Source organism: Narcine bancroftii, chromosome 8 (assembly GCF_036971445.1).
Source record: "Narcine bancroftii isolate sNarBan1 chromosome 8, sNarBan1.hap1, whole genome shotgun sequence".
NCBI lineage: Eukaryota > Metazoa > Chordata > Chondrichthyes > Torpediniformes > Narcinidae > Narcine > Narcine bancroftii.
In genome coordinates this window covers 74,436,169-74,451,290 of record NC_091476.1, presented here as the reverse complement: position 1 = coordinate 74,451,290, position 15,122 = coordinate 74,436,169, and the positions used below count along the sequence as shown (strand labels likewise).

Below are 15,122 nucleotides of genomic sequence, written 5' to 3'. Positions count from 1 at the left end.
CTAGTTTGTATCTCACCCACCCTCAGTGGAAAAAGCGTACTCAGATTTACTTGGTCGAAACCCCTTAATTTTTTAATTTATACATACAAGACAGTTCCAAGTCCTTTTAGCTCACGAGCCTGTGGTGCCCAATTTCACCCGAATTACCCTCAACCCCTGGTACCTTTTGGAAGGTGGGAGGAAACCGGAGCCCTCGGAGGAAACCCACGCAGACTTGTACGAACTCTATCAGATTTCCACCATTCCTCTATGCACCCAGGGAGGTAAGTCCGAACCCGTTTAACTTTTCCCACCTACCCAGTCCCTTGAGACTAGCAGCTGCTACCACCAGTCAGGGCCTACGACTCTGCATGGCACGTCCTGCCTTCAGAAGGCCTCACCTCCACGCATCCAGGAGTGAGTGACCGCCTTTGTCCCAACACAGCACTTCTCCCTCCCTGACTGGTGAGTGAGGGGTGAAGCAAACGCCTGTTCCTTATCCACATCCAGAGAGGACCATTCTACCACAAGCGTGTTTTAAATATCTGGCCTAGCCTCCTTACACGAATGCATGCATGCGCACAACCGCGAGCTTACCTTCTCCTGCAGCGCCTCGCGCATCTCCTGGATGCCGGTGCGTCGGATGAATTCGGGCAGCTCGAACGGGGGCTTCTCGATGCCCCTCTTGCCCTGGAGGTACTTGCGCTTGAAGCACCAGTGCCGGGGTACTGGCACCGAGTTGCGGGTAGCCTTCAGGTGGACGAGCAGCTTGGGGTCGTGCGCTGTGACGTCGTGCATCTCCACGACGTCTGGTCTGGCCACCAGCTGCGGGACAAGGCGGAGGCAAGGGTCAATGCAAGTCACAAGCCGACAGGCTCTAGCCTTGCCAAACGACTCAGCGGCTGACCCCAAAGCGTCTCCCGCCCGGATATGACTGGTCCTGCGTTTGTTGTCCAAAGAATAGGAAACTGAGGTTGTTCAACAGGAGAGTCTGCAGACGCTGGGGGGGTGGGGTCAAGCACAGTCTTCAAACGTGCTGGAGAAACTCAGCAGGTCATGCAGCATCCACAAAAAATAAGGGTAATGAACGTTTCAGGACTGGGTTGAGGCAAAAATAGTAAGGTGTCTGATTAAAGAGGTTGGGGGGGTTGGGATGAAGGAGAAGAGGAGAGAAGGAAGGGGAAGGAGTGCAGACTAAGAAGGAAGTAAGAGCAGGAGTCGGCCCTCCAGCCTGTCTATGAGATCACAGATGATCTGATAACTGGCTAATCTTCACCTACCTGCCTTTTCCCCATATCTCTTAATTTCCCCTGCAATGCAAAAAGTCTCTCCAACCTTGTCTTAAATCTATTTACTGAGGTCGCCTCCAGTGCTTCAATAGGCTGCGAATTCCACAGATTCTCCTCCCTCTGGGAGAAGCAGTTCCTCCTCATCTCCGACCTAAATCATTTACCATGGATCTTGAGTCTACGCCCCCTCGTTCTGATCTCCCTCATCAATGGAAACAACCCACCAACCTCTATCTTATCTATACCTTTCAGAATTTTATATGTTTCTAGAAGATTCCCTCTCATTCCTCTAAATTCCAGTGAGTGCAGTCCCAGGTGACTCAATCTCTCCTCATAGGCCAATCCCCCCCATCCCTGGAATCAATCTGATAAACCTCTTCTGTACTGTCTCCAAAGCCAGTCCATCCTTCCTCGAGTAAGGAGACTAGATCTGCACGCAGTTCTCCGGATGTGACCTCACCAGGACCTTGTCCAGTTGCAGAACCTCCCTGCTCCTAAACTCAATCCCACTAGCAATGAAGGGCAATGTTCCATCTGCCTTCTTATTACCCGGCTGTACCTGCAAACCAACCTTCTGCGATTCAGGCACAAGCCCTCCCGGGTCCTCCTGCATGGCCGTAATTGCTTGCCGTTTAAATAAGAATGTAATCATCCAATTTTTCCTTCTCTGATAGAAGGGAGGGTGGGGGTGGGGAGGTGGAGGGAAGGAGACAAGAGGGGGTGGGTACAGAGGAAGGTGGAGGAGTACAGTCTAAAAACGCAAGAGGTGGATAACACACACAAGTGCTGGAGAAACTCAGAAGATCCCAAAATGTCTATGGGAGGCAGAGAGAGATAACCAATGCTTCAGGTCTGAGCCCTTCATCAAGGTATGATGCTCAGGCACGAAACGCTGGTGATACATCTTTGCCTCCTAAGGAAGCAGTGAGACCTGCTGAGTTTCTCCAGCAATTGTGTGCATTAACTTCAATCACCGCGTCTGCAGATTTTCTTGTTTCATATGTAACAGGTAGGAGGGTTGAAGAGAACAAAGCTGATAAGTGATAAAGAGAGAGGGTAGCTCTCTGGTGGAAGGGAGACAAAAGGATAGGGAAAGAGAAACTGGGAGGAGAAGCGGGTTAACCAAAATTTGGAGACGGATATTGATGCCGCCTGGTTTGGAGGGTGCACAGGCAGAATGCAGGGTGTTGTTCCTCCAATTTGCGGGAGTCCTCGGTTTAGCAGAGTACGAGACCTTGGATGGACACATCGGTGGGGGGGGGGATGGAACGGTTTGGCCACTGGGAGGTCCTTGGGGTTGCAGCGGACCCAACGAAGCGATCTGCCCATCACCCCCGGTGGTGAGGCCGAAAGGGTGATACCGAGGGAGAGAGATCCACACCGGGCTCTGGACGCCCCTGCCCTTCACATGTCCCATAGAGGATCACGCACCTGCTTCAGCTCAGCCACACTAAGACGGTTCAGCCTCCGGAGCTTCTTCTTTGACAGTTTGGGGAGCTCGTCCTTCTTCACCTGAGTTAACAAAGCCAGTTAACTGTTCAGCTTTCCTTGAACACTGGTCAGTGCACTGCAATCTCCCCATGATAGTCAGTCAACATGGAAACAAGCACTTTCTCGCACATGATCTCCAGATGTCTCATCCACACCAGTCCCCACCTGCCCCTACCACTCTAACCCACCCTGTCCGTGGATCTGTCCAAATGTCCCACCCACAATGGTCCCCATCCCTCTAAACCCACCTTGTCCATTAATCCAAACAGATGCCCCACCCAAACTGGTCCACATCTGCCCGCACTCCTCCAAACCCACTCTGTCCACAGATCCGTTCAATGTCCCATCCACACTGGTCCCACCACTGTAAACACACCCTGTCCGTGGTTCCGTCCAGAGTGGCATTAGTATCTGCCTCAACCCCCTCCTCCGGCAACCTGTTCCACACACCACCACCCTCTGCGTATAACACTTGTCCCTCAGGTACAATCTCTGCCTCATCTTAAACCCACATTGGTCGGTGCCTGATCCCCGAACTGGAAACCTAGGTCTCATCTACACCAGATGGCCCAGGGGTGTGAACTGGTGGGGGGGGGGGGGGGGGGGGGGGGGGGAGAGGGGTGGGGTGTGAACTGGGGGGGGGGGGGGGGGGAGAGGGGTGTGAACTGGGGGGGAGAGGGGTGTGAACTGGGGGGGAGAGGGGTGTGAACTGGGGGGGAGAGGGGTGTGAACTGGGGGGGAGAGGGGTGTGAACGGGGGGGGGAAGAGGGGTGTGAACGGGGGGAAGAGGGGTGTGAACTGGGGGGAAGAGGGGTGTGAACTGGGGGGGGAAGAGGGGTGTGAACTGGGGGGGAAGAGGGGTGTGAACTGGGGGGGAAGAGGGGTGTGAACTGGGGGGGGAAGAGGGGTGTGAACTGGGGGGGAGAGGGAGCTACACTTACCACATCATCATCGCTGTCCCCCTCTTCCTCATCATCACTGCTCCCCTTCAGCTCTGCTTCAAAGCCCTTTTTCTTCATCACCACTGTCGACTCCAGCTTATCAGTTCTATCTGGTTCTTTGTCTTTCTTCACATCGTCTGTCAGCTGGAAGGGTTGGTGGGGGATGGTGGGGGGGAAAGAGAAAGTTCCCCGATACAGATTAGACGCCGCCACGGAAGCAAGCCCTCTCTCCATTGTGCCATCACATCCTCAGGGAGGGGAGAGCACAGGTTAGATACACAGTGGAGATCCCTCTGCATTGCGCCCTCTGGTACAGCCACACAACCCTACAGGACCAAAACAAGCCCTTCGGCCCATCATAAATGCCATTGTTTCGGACGAGTTGGAATTTCCACCTAAAACATTGGTTTGGAGTGATACACTTTGAATGAGATGACTCCCTACCCACCCCATAAAAGTGTACAAGGGTGGAAAGTTTTTTTTAAAGATACTCTGCAGTCAGTACAAATGGCCAATCGAGTACAAAACTTCAGAGACCAGGGATCGGAAGCAATGGGAATCTGCTGCAGGAACTCGGTGGGTCAAACTGAAATTGGGGGTTAAGACCCTTCCTCAAGTCAGACAGTGAGGGGAGAGATCGCCAGTGTAAAGGGGAGGGGGGAAACAAGTTGAGCGGAGGGTGGAGAATCTGTGGAACGATACCTCAAAAAAAAAGGCAGCTGGTGAGTACTCAGGAGAGTGGAAACACAGTGCTGCTCCAAAGGACCCTTCCGCCTAGTCCCAATGCTGACAGTTCCGGACAGGGTTTAAATAGCCTGTTAAAGGAGCTGACTGCGTTTTATTTTAAAACCCTGCATCCACGGGGACTGGGTCCAAGATGGTAGCACCTGCACTCAGCAGTGGCCACAAGGGCTTGCAGACTCCAGAAGAGCAGAAATAGGAGGAACATACCCCCTTCCCACCATGTTGAGGAGATGACCCTATGGGAAGGTGACCTCGGCGGTGGACCAGCGAGCAGCTGAGGGACCCCCACGGGCTACTGAAGACGGGCTCTCAGGAATCAGGCATCGGAGGCTGGATTCAAGAGGGGGGTCGAGGGCAAGGTGGGCCTGGGGCGCTGAAGGCTTCCTGATCGTGTCGGAGGAGCTTGGGTTGCCGGAGGTTTGAACAGGAGTCTGCAGGAGCACTGGAGGTGAATCCACAGACACTCAGTGTCTCTCTTTTGCTTCTCTTACTGTAAGGGACACTGGGCAACACTAATGGCGACTCTTTGTTTTCCTTAGGACAGGCAGAAGGCAAATTAGTGTAATATTACCTGTTCTGTAATACTATTATATGACAATAAAAAATCTTGCAGAGGCCAAGTCATTGGGTGTGCTTCAGGTAGAGATTGATAGATTCTTGATTAGCCAGGGTATCGAACTTTATGGCTGAGTGGGGAAAATGGATCAGCTCGTGATTAAATGGCGGGGCAGCCTCAATGGGCTGAAGTGCCTATTTCTGCTCCTGTGTCTTGTAGGTGAAGGTGGAGACATCTGGAGGAGGGTTCTTAAACTGCATGAAATGCCAAAGTCTGCAGGCACTGTGGTTGTAGTTAAAAAAACAGATAAATGCTGGAGAAGCCCAGCTGGTCGCCCAATTGTTGACAGTATGGGCCAGCCATTTGAATCCATGCCCCTCATAGAACCATAAAACACAACAGTACCGAAAGAGCCCACCTGCCCTTCTCGTCTAGGCCAAACCATTTTTCGGCCTAGTGCCACTGACTTTCACTTTGTCCATAGCTCTCCAAACCCCTCCTATCCATGGACCTGTCCAAATTCTTCTCAAATGTTAAAATTGAGCTCACATATACCACTTCAGCTTGATCCACACCCCCACCGCTCTTTGTGTGAAGACATTCGCCCTAAACTTTTCCCCTTTTACCCATAACCAATGTCCTCTGGTTTGTATCTCACCCACCCTCAGTGGGAAAAGCCAACCTACATTTACTCTGTCTGTCCCCCTCATAATTTTAAATACCTCCATCAAAATTTTGGTGACCAAAACGGCACACAATACTCCAAAATTGGCCTCATCAATGTCTTGTGCAACTTTACCCTCACATCCCAACTCCTGGACTCAATACTTTGATTTATGAAGGCCAAGATGCCAAAAGCTCTCTTTACAACCCTGTTCACCTGTGACGCCATTTCCAGGGAATTAAGTATCTGTATTCCCAGATCCCTCTGTTCTCCCACACTCCTCATCATCAACCCGACCATTCACCGTGTACGTCCTTTCTTGGTTTGTCCTTCCAAAATGCAACACCTCACTCTTGTCTGCATTAAATTCCATCGATCATTTTTCAGCCCCTTTTTCCAGCTGCTCCAGATCCCTCTGCAAGCTTTGAAAACCTTCCTTGCTGTCTATGACGACTTCAATCTTTTATGGCTTTTACACAACTGCTGAGTAACGGTAAAGTTTTGCAGGCTGGGTAAAAAGTTCGGAACAGAACATCCCTGCTCCGAAATTTTACCTGCTGTAGCCCTAGACATTTTTGTGCCATCTAAACTGAACTGCAGGCAGCTTGCAACAATAGTCTAATAAATTTGACACAAGGATGATGTGCATTGAGGCATTCAGCTCGTGATATTGCAACGCGGGAGATTTAAATGTGACATTTACTTGCCAGCAGCAGGCAACCACCCTGTGGAATCATTGGAGTGACGCTGGGATTAACAGGATCTCTGGATCTAGGGCCATTTGCTCTTCTGTCTTTGGGCTTTTTCGGATGCAGGTGAATGACGTCACGAGTGATGCTATACGTCGCACATCACAAGTGACGGAGACTCACGTTCAGCCTACGCAAGTACCACACCTATGGTACTTTGAACACATGGTGATATCCGTGCATGGGTCGTTCTGTGAACAGCCACTCCGGAAGGCAAATGTGAAAGTTGACAAGATAAGAATTACATACTGGTGCGTAAAAACCAAAACTTGCTGATCAATTACACCCAATTGACCCCCAACCCCATATATTTTGGGGGGTGGGAGGAAACCCAACGCGGGTCATGGGGAGAATGAATAAACCCTTTATGGACAGCAGCGGATTTGAACCTGGTGCCATAACACCATCACACCAACTGTAACTTCACTGCTATGAAGAAGCTGCTTACTCTGAAGGACTCGAAGATCCTCTTGAAATAAATGAAGTTGGCGTCGAAGACTTCGGGCTCCTCAGTCACGTATTCCACCTCCACGTCTGTGTCTGTGTCCGTCACCTCCACTTTCTCGGCCTTCTTCTCAGGCCCGTTCTCCTCACTCCGGACTGCTTTCTTTTTCTTCTTCCTGTTCCTGCGCTTCCGGCTTTTCTGGAAAAAGGAAGAGGCCGCTCTTACCCGTCCTCTGAAATTGGGAGCCCGTGCTCCCATGGAGGACCTCCCCCCCTCCAGCAACGAAGTCCGGCTCAGGTGTAAAACGAGGCACAGTGAGTAAGTTTGCCTTGAGAGCAGCCCAGCATGTCAGCCTTTGCGATACACTCAAGGGGAACCTCCTGGGTCAGTTTGCTCCAAGGCCTGGCCAAGTTGGCCATTCACGAGTCCAGGCAGAGGGGGAAAATGTCGGCCTGGGCTGACTGTCCTGCCTTCTCTCCTGCCCGCGTGTCTCTGGAGGGGGGGCATCCCATGCTCCCTTTATGGCCTTCTCTATTGGAGAGACTGAGCACAGATTGGGAGGTTGCTTTGCTGAGCACCTTTTCTTTTCTCTGTCCGCATGAGTGATGGGGATCGCCCAGTGGCTGACTGTGTCCCACTCCCCCCGCGCTAGCATGTGTCTGTGGCCTCATGTACCATCCCACCATTCTTAAATTGGAGGAACCACACTCTCCAACTGGATGGCATTAACGTCGACTTCTCCGATTAATGCTGGCCCAATCCCCGTGCTCCCTCCCTTCCCCATCCCTCTGTCTCCTTTCTTCAGAGCTTGCTGCTGCGCTCTCCCTCCCTTATCCACCTATTACCTCCTGCCTGTGGGACCGTCCCCTCCCCCTGCCATTTTGTTTGGGCTCCAGACTACATTTTGCTCACATCTTGATAAAGGGCTCAAGACAGAATCGTTGCTTATGTACTTTGCTATATAAAGTACACAGTTCAACCTGCTAAGTTTCTCGTGTTGGGCTTCTACTTCAACCAGGGCACCCTTTTGCCTGGGGTCAATGTTGTTGTGGTGGGGTGAGGGGAAGACCGGTGGAAGTACTGGTCCGCAGACTTCTGCCGGGAGAGGGGGGGAAAGAAAGGGTCAGCAGGAAATGAGCCCCACAGCTGGAACAAACCTCCTTCTTCGACAGCGATGACGCAATCTCTTCATCCTCTGTGTCAGCTGGGGTAAGAGTGGCTCCTGGCGCTGAGTCCGCCTCATCTATGGAGACACAAGCAGCAACGCTAGAACACTTGCATTTGCCGCAGAACAGGCCCTTTGGGCCACAACCTCTGCACTCACCACAATACCCAATTTAAACGAAAACCTTCCTGGCTGCACCCATGTATTTTTCTATTCCTTTCACAGTAATGCATTTCTCTGGAGGCTGTTCTTTTTCCAAAATATGATTTAGCATCAAAGACAACTTCATACACATTGTAAAGAGGACGGTCCCTGCGACTATTCTTTTTTTTAAAAAGAAAAGAAACAACAACACACGCACACACAAATATTTGGAAGCCGTTTAAACACTATTCAGTAAAACCCCTGGTATCTGGCACCTATGGGGATTGGTAGACGCCAAGTAAGTGAATTTTCCGGTTGTTTGAGATGGTGTGTTGCGTGATCGGTGAACTAACCACTTGGGGATGCCAATTTTAAACCTGTATTTTTAACTTATTTATTCTCTGCGATTTTCTTTTTGCCAGTTGCTTGAGGCTGCTGGATGCTTGAATCCCAGATAACGGGTTCTTTTTTATACTGTATCTGCTTCCACCACCAGCCCTGGAAGACCTTCCCCAGGGACCGTCCTCTGTAAAATAAAAACCCTCCTGCCCATTTTCTTTAGGCTCCCCCCCCTCCACATTAAATGCAGCTCTCTAGCCTCTGACAATAGTGGCCCTGAGGGAGCCAGCATGCTTCGTTTCATCGCAACTCAACGGGAATGTCGTCCAACAAACTGTGTGCACGTTAACTCTTCGAGTTATTGTGTAATTTAATGGTTATTATGTGATCATTAAAGGAGCTTTGTTGGACACAAATGATTTAGACCCCTAGAAAATAACACAGAAACAGGGTCTCCTGGTGTCTGTCTTGTCCCAATCACCTGCACCCAGTCTATATCCCTCCAATCCACGTGCCCGTCCAAATTCTTCTTCAATGTTAAAACTGAGCCTGCAGTCACACTTCAGCTGGCAGCTCGTCCCATTACCCTCTGCGTGAAGTTCCCCTTTTCCCCATTTCTCCCTTAACCCATGTCCTCTGGTTTGCATCTCACCTACCCTCAGTGGGAAAATCCTGCCTTCATTCACTCTATCCCCCCTCACAATTTTGTATACGCCCATCAAATCTCCCCTCATTTTGCTATGCTCTATTGAATAAACTACTAACCTGTTTAACCTTTCCCTGTGACTCAGAAGGCAAGCCTACGATTCCTCAAACAATAGACGGGCTTTATTAAGTATTTAGCAAACCTGTTGTGGGTATAATGTCCACAATATATCTGCACACATAGTAGGTTGGTACAAACACGTGGGTAAGATTAAACTGAATCTTGAAAGTAAAAAAAAAAGGTAAATAGCAAATATGCCAAACCTTTAAACAGGACAGTATGGATGAGGTGCTGTCTCTACCTTGCCGCATTTCACACATACACTCTCAGGGCAAAGACTATATAGCTACACAAACCCTCTGCATTGCTCCATCAGTTACAGTACCCTGGCTCCTTTCTTCGCCACGCTCCACGAGGCGCTGTGTCCTGGGGCTCTTTAGGGTGGATTGTGGAAGGTCATGAGGGCCCCTGCGTCTGGAAACCAGGTTTACACATGCACGTACTTGTTAGTTGTGACCACTGCTGAGCCCCAGGCAGCTCCGGAAGGCCAACTACAACGGGCCCATCCCAGATCCCGAGCAGGGGCTGCACTGGAGGCCAGGTTTATGTGTATGTACTTGTTTATTTGTTACGTGGAGTTCAGTGCCTCTGGGTGGTGGGTGCTGAACAAGTTAAACTCTTGTTTCTTGTGCCTGTATACTGTCAGTGTGTGCCCTTTTTTGTGAATTCCCCTGTGCGTAAATAAAGACCATTGTTTGTTGAAAATACGTGTCCAAGCCTTGATTCTCTTTGAACATTCAGAACACAACAGATGACAGATCCCGCGGCTACAGGGAGAGTCTCGACCAAACTTGGATCTGCTCAGAATGCGGTTGGTGGGGAGGGTGGGTGGTGTGTGTGAGATAAACACCTCCACCTACCGGATGCCTCCGACGTTGCTGTCAGCTCCACCTGGCGTTGCTCCTTGAGCTGCAGGATCTTCTCGAGGACCTGGGGAATTCTTGGTCCGGGGCCCGATTCATCACCCTGCAGGTGAGGCAATCTGTCACTACACAACGTCAGACAGCGCACCTCAACCCAATCGAACACGCACATATGTAGCTGGTCTACGAGACATTAGTCAGACCCTACTTGGAATATTGGGTTCAGTTCAACAAGTCGCGCTGTATAGAAGAGGTCGAAAAAAATCTCACATTATGGTGCGAGAGTAACAGCCCAAGTCTCAGTGTGGACAAGACGAAGGAGGCAACGGAGGCCATTTGGCCCATCGAGTACCCTCCAACATTCCATCCTGAGCTCATCCATCCTGCCACTCAGCCCCACTCCCCAAAACCTTTGGTATCTTGACTATTCAGATATCCATCCATCACTGGCCTCCACAGCCGCCAGTGGCAGTAAATTTTAGAGGTTCACCACTCTCTGGCTAAAGAAATTCCTCTGTTTTAAATGGGTGACCTTCAGACCTGAAGTTGTGACCACGAGAGATGGGTCAATTATGTTAAAGAGACAGTTGGGACAGGTATAAAACAGAACAGTCTGCAGATACTGTGGTTGAAGTAAAAACACCATGCTGGAGAAACTCAGCTGTTCAACAGCATAAATTATAGAGGGTCCTGATGGATATGGTCTAAATGCAGAGAGAAGTCGAAACAGGACTCGGAAAGGGTCTCGAGCTTCAGATCTCATAATCCCAGCATCCGCCCCACTCTCTCTCGCTGTTCGCTCGAGTTCATTTCATTCTGCATACAGAGCATCGGTGATCGCAGCCTGCACTACCATCTCTTAACCACACCACCAACACGCCCATCGACGAGTCTCTCCTGAACACCAATGAATCAGATACATCTCTTTCGTCCTTGCCACCTACCCTATCAACTGCAACTTAAGACATCTTCTAGTTCTGAAGATCAACAACATTAACCCTTGCGTTTCTCTCTGCCTACACTGACCGATCCAAGTATTTAATATGCAAAAGTGCTGGGGAAACTGAGCAGGTCCTGCAGCAAAAGGAGAGGGGGGGGGGGGGGGGGGAAGAAGGGGCAGGGGAGGAGCACAGCCAATAGGTAAGACAACATCAGTGGACATGGATAGGAGGGCAGGAGAAAAAAGGTAAGAATGCAGAATTGGAAGGAAGGAGATGGGATAGGGAAAGAGAGAGCTGGAGGAAAGGAGAAATAGGGAAAGTGAAGCAGAGAGATGGGAGAGGAGGCAATAAGTTTCTCCAGCACTTTTGTGTATTTATCGTATATACTCGCAATAGTGGAGTTTTGAGACCAATTTTTCAGGTTAAATTTACTTGGATACTAATTTTGACCGCAGTAAGTACCTGTGTGGTTCAAGGTGTCAGGAGCTCGGATGGCCAGGATCATGTGGTAAGACCGCATTCGGGGCATTGGGAGATCGGATAGGTGGTCGAGTCCTAGGAGAGTCTGTGATCAGGGCATCAGGAGCTCCACTGGACGGGCTTGGGGGGAGGGGTGGAGAGTTCACAATGGGGGCATTGAGGGTTCAAATGGGTGGGCAGCTAAGGTGAGGGTTTGCAGCTGGGATTAGGGTGAGAGATGGCGATCGGGGTATCAGGTGCTCAGATGTGCGGGAGGCTGAGACGAGGATTCGTAGCTGGGTCCTGGGTCGCCTATTGCACGAGTATATACTGTATAGTACTACAATCACAGCATCGGCAGAATTCCTTGTTTCCATCCATGTGTTAACTGATTTCCTTTCACATTCTGCATTTCACAAAAAAAGTATCTGCCAAACTTGTTCCTTGCTGCAGATTCAAAGCAGCTTCATTACCTCTCGGTTCTCTTCTCCAGGGGGTGGGGGGGGGCCGCGGATCCGTGGAGCCAGCCCTTGCCCGGCCAGCGTGGTGGGAGTTCCCGGGTGCATCGACCGCACAGCCATGGAGAGCGGCAAGGGCACTGGTCCAGTACCTAAAGCAGGATTAGACAGGAAGGGAGAAATGGTAGTAGTTTACATTTTGGAGAGGGCACAGGAGGCTTCCTTGTCGTGTTAGAGACAGGTTCGGGTTGAGGATGGTTTGAAGGCTGCGGGAACACTGGCTGCAAGGGGCTCTGGGCAATTTTTGCTGAATGCGAATCTTTGCCTGCCTTGTGGCAGCCCAAAGGAAATTTTGTGTAATATCACATTTTCGGTCTTATTACCCGATAATAAAATGAATGCCTTGAATATAACCAAGGGGCTCACAGAAATGGAAAGCTCGATGTAGAAGAGGATTCTGGAAGGTCTCGCAAAGAGTGTCGCAAAAGGGGTGAGGAGAGTTTAGAGAGCGAGAAGGCATGATCAACAAGAGTGGAGCAGGAAGGAGGAGTGGAGACATTGTGGGGAGATGAGGCCCAGAGGGGTTAAGAGATTGGGAAGGGGCAGGGTAGAGAGGGTTTTTGTCGGAGCATCAGTTAGACAAAGACATCAGGGTGGCTAATTCAGACATATCCTGTATCCGAGAAAATAATCCCAAAATATTAAAGCATATGTGGGATTATTATGTACTGTGCACACCAAGGACTGGAGCAGCCATTCACAATGGGGAAGCTGTTTTCTTTACATCTCACATAAAATAAATAATTTTCATGTTTTTTTTGTATAGTCGGTAGGCAAGTACGGGGAAAAAAACCCAACAAAACTTGACTGCTTCAGGGGGAAGGACACCCCCCCCTCCCCCCGTAAACCTCAAGTAGGGGGAGGGCATAGGTGAAAAAAGGATTGGGATTGGCTAGTCTGTTTCGACTGATAGTATATGTTGTAAGTGACGGTGCAGGCTGGCTGAAAGGGCACCAGGTATCAGAACTGAGAGGCTTCCTGATCATGTCGGTGGTTTGGACCTGGAGCTCAGGTTGCCAATGGTTGGGGTTTTTGGGGGGGGGGGGGTTGGAGAACCCTCTTTTGCTTCTCTTTCTCTGGCTTTAAGGAGCCCTGGGCAACTTCTAATGAGAATAATCTTTGTCTGTCTTACGGTTGTGATGAAATTTTTGGGAATGTTTTTGGGAGATAAATTGGTAAAATTAGAGTAGGTTACATACACTCATTTTAAAACAGATCTTATTTGAAATATTGAAGAATTCATATTTGGCGACTTTACAGAAACTATGGAGAACGCTATGCACATTTCACAAGTAGGTGCTAATTTAAATTGTCATGAAATGAATGGACTATTATCTTGGAAGAGCCAGGTTGTCTGTTTTGGACCTTTTTGCAAGGCTTTTGACCTCTCTGCAAAGTGCTCACTCAAAGGTCATTGAGAGGTTCTTGTTTACCTAACACAACAGATTGACCAAAAAGACAAACCCCTATTGTTTGCTGGAGAAGGAGGGGTTTTGAAAGAGAAGGACATGCTGCTGGCAGTTTGAATCTCAGATAGAGAGACTTTGACTGTGTGTGTGACACAGAAAGTGGTAACAAGCCAGGAGAAGCTTGTTGGAACTGTTGGAGCTTGTTGGCTCCAGAGTGGCGGATGGCTGAAAGTGCTATCTGTCTGATGTTTCTCTTGGAATAAATGGAACAGAAAGGAAGAGATTATCATCTGGAGAACCCTGATATGGCAATTTTATCAGCAAGACTTTGAGGTGACTAATGGTGGTACCTCAGTTGTGGAAATCCTGGAACAACACATCACTCTCTGCAAACCAGAGTGGTAACCATTTACCTTTTGAGCACCAAAGCCTAGAGAACTTTATAGATGTTAAATTCTGTGCACAGTATAAGAATTGCCTGCAACCAGTGAACTTGGAAGAAAGAAGTGAGATTGAACTGTGAACCAAAAAACTTTTCTTAAATTAACACACACAGAACATACACGTGCGCTTAGAATTAGAAGGGGGTTAAGTTGGGTAAGTTAAGTTAATAGTGATAAGTTAAAGTTTGATTCTGTTTTCACATTTATAGATAATTAAAAACTACTTGTCATGGTGAATATCTAATGCTGCTGGGTTTTGGGATCCTTTGGGCTTGTAACACAGTAGGCTAAAGGAAATTTCTTGTAATATCACATTTTCTGTTTTATTCCATGTAAATAATATCTAATCTTGATAATGAACGCCAGACCAAGATGTGGTTTCAAATTACTTGGACACCCTAGGATACGGAGAGGGGAACTATGGTGAGAGTATGCGAAGAGAGTGATGAGTCTGTCAGGGTGGGGACGCCCTCTCTCCCCAACGAGCAATAGCTACACCTTGGGTCTGCATCAGCCATAGACAGGAAAGTCACCTCGAGATCCCAAAGTCGTCCGAGGCCCAATCTCCAAGGGCCGAGGTCCCTGCTGCATCTGAACCATTTCCTGCTTCTTGCGTTCATGTTCCATTAAGGCTGCCGCCTGTGGTTTTGGGGTGGGGGTAGGGGAGGGAATAGGAAATGTGTCAGCAGCAGTGCCAGGGAGACCAACATCTCACCGGCTTGTAACCAAGCACGCCAGCTAACCCCAATCAGTTCATTCACTCCACCACTCAGATACGTCTCAGACCTCCACTTCACATACCCCCGATAGGGAGTCCTGCACGTGTGCATGCATAGCTCAGAAAACATTACAACACATCACAGGTCCTTCGGCCCGCGATGCTGTGCTGGCCTATTTATTCCTACCCAAAAAACATCTAAATCTTTCCTACCACATAACCCTCTATCTTTCATCATGTGCATGTCCAAGAGTCTCTTAAATGCCCCTAATGTTTCAGCATACACCACCGTCCCTGGCAAGGCATATTGCGCGCACACACACACACACACACACACACACACACACACACGCAATTTGTAGGCATCCCTCCACAAAGTCTCCAATGGGGAGTGCTTCATGTACAACAGACACGTGACCTCGAAAGAGTACCAGACAATCTGCTGGAGGAACTCAGTGGGTCGAGCAGCTTCCGTGGGAGAAAGGGAGCAGTTAATGTT

At 49.5% G+C, this 15,122-nt stretch overlaps 1 protein-coding gene across 1 annotated transcript in view; it reads right to left on the bottom strand.

Moving 5' to 3' along the window:
- Positions 1 to 15,122, bottom strand: part of sf3b2 (splicing factor 3b, subunit 2) — a 52,679-nt gene that overhangs the window by 29,797 nt on the left and 7,760 nt on the right. Inside the window, exons 5-12 of the mRNA XM_069894121.1 lie at positions 14,439 to 14,544; positions 12,009 to 12,145; positions 10,133 to 10,238; positions 8,016 to 8,101; positions 6,862 to 7,056; positions 3,701 to 3,844; positions 2,700 to 2,780; positions 577 to 804 (exon numbers count right to left, since the gene is read on the bottom strand). Coding sequence (XP_069750222.1) covers positions 577 to 804; positions 2,700 to 2,780; positions 3,701 to 3,844; positions 6,862 to 7,056; positions 8,016 to 8,101; positions 10,133 to 10,238; positions 12,009 to 12,145; positions 14,439 to 14,544 — 1,083 coding nt within the window. The remainder of the gene's footprint in view (positions 1 to 576; positions 805 to 2,699; positions 2,781 to 3,700; positions 3,845 to 6,861; positions 7,057 to 8,015; positions 8,102 to 10,132; positions 10,239 to 12,008; positions 12,146 to 14,438; positions 14,545 to 15,122) is intronic.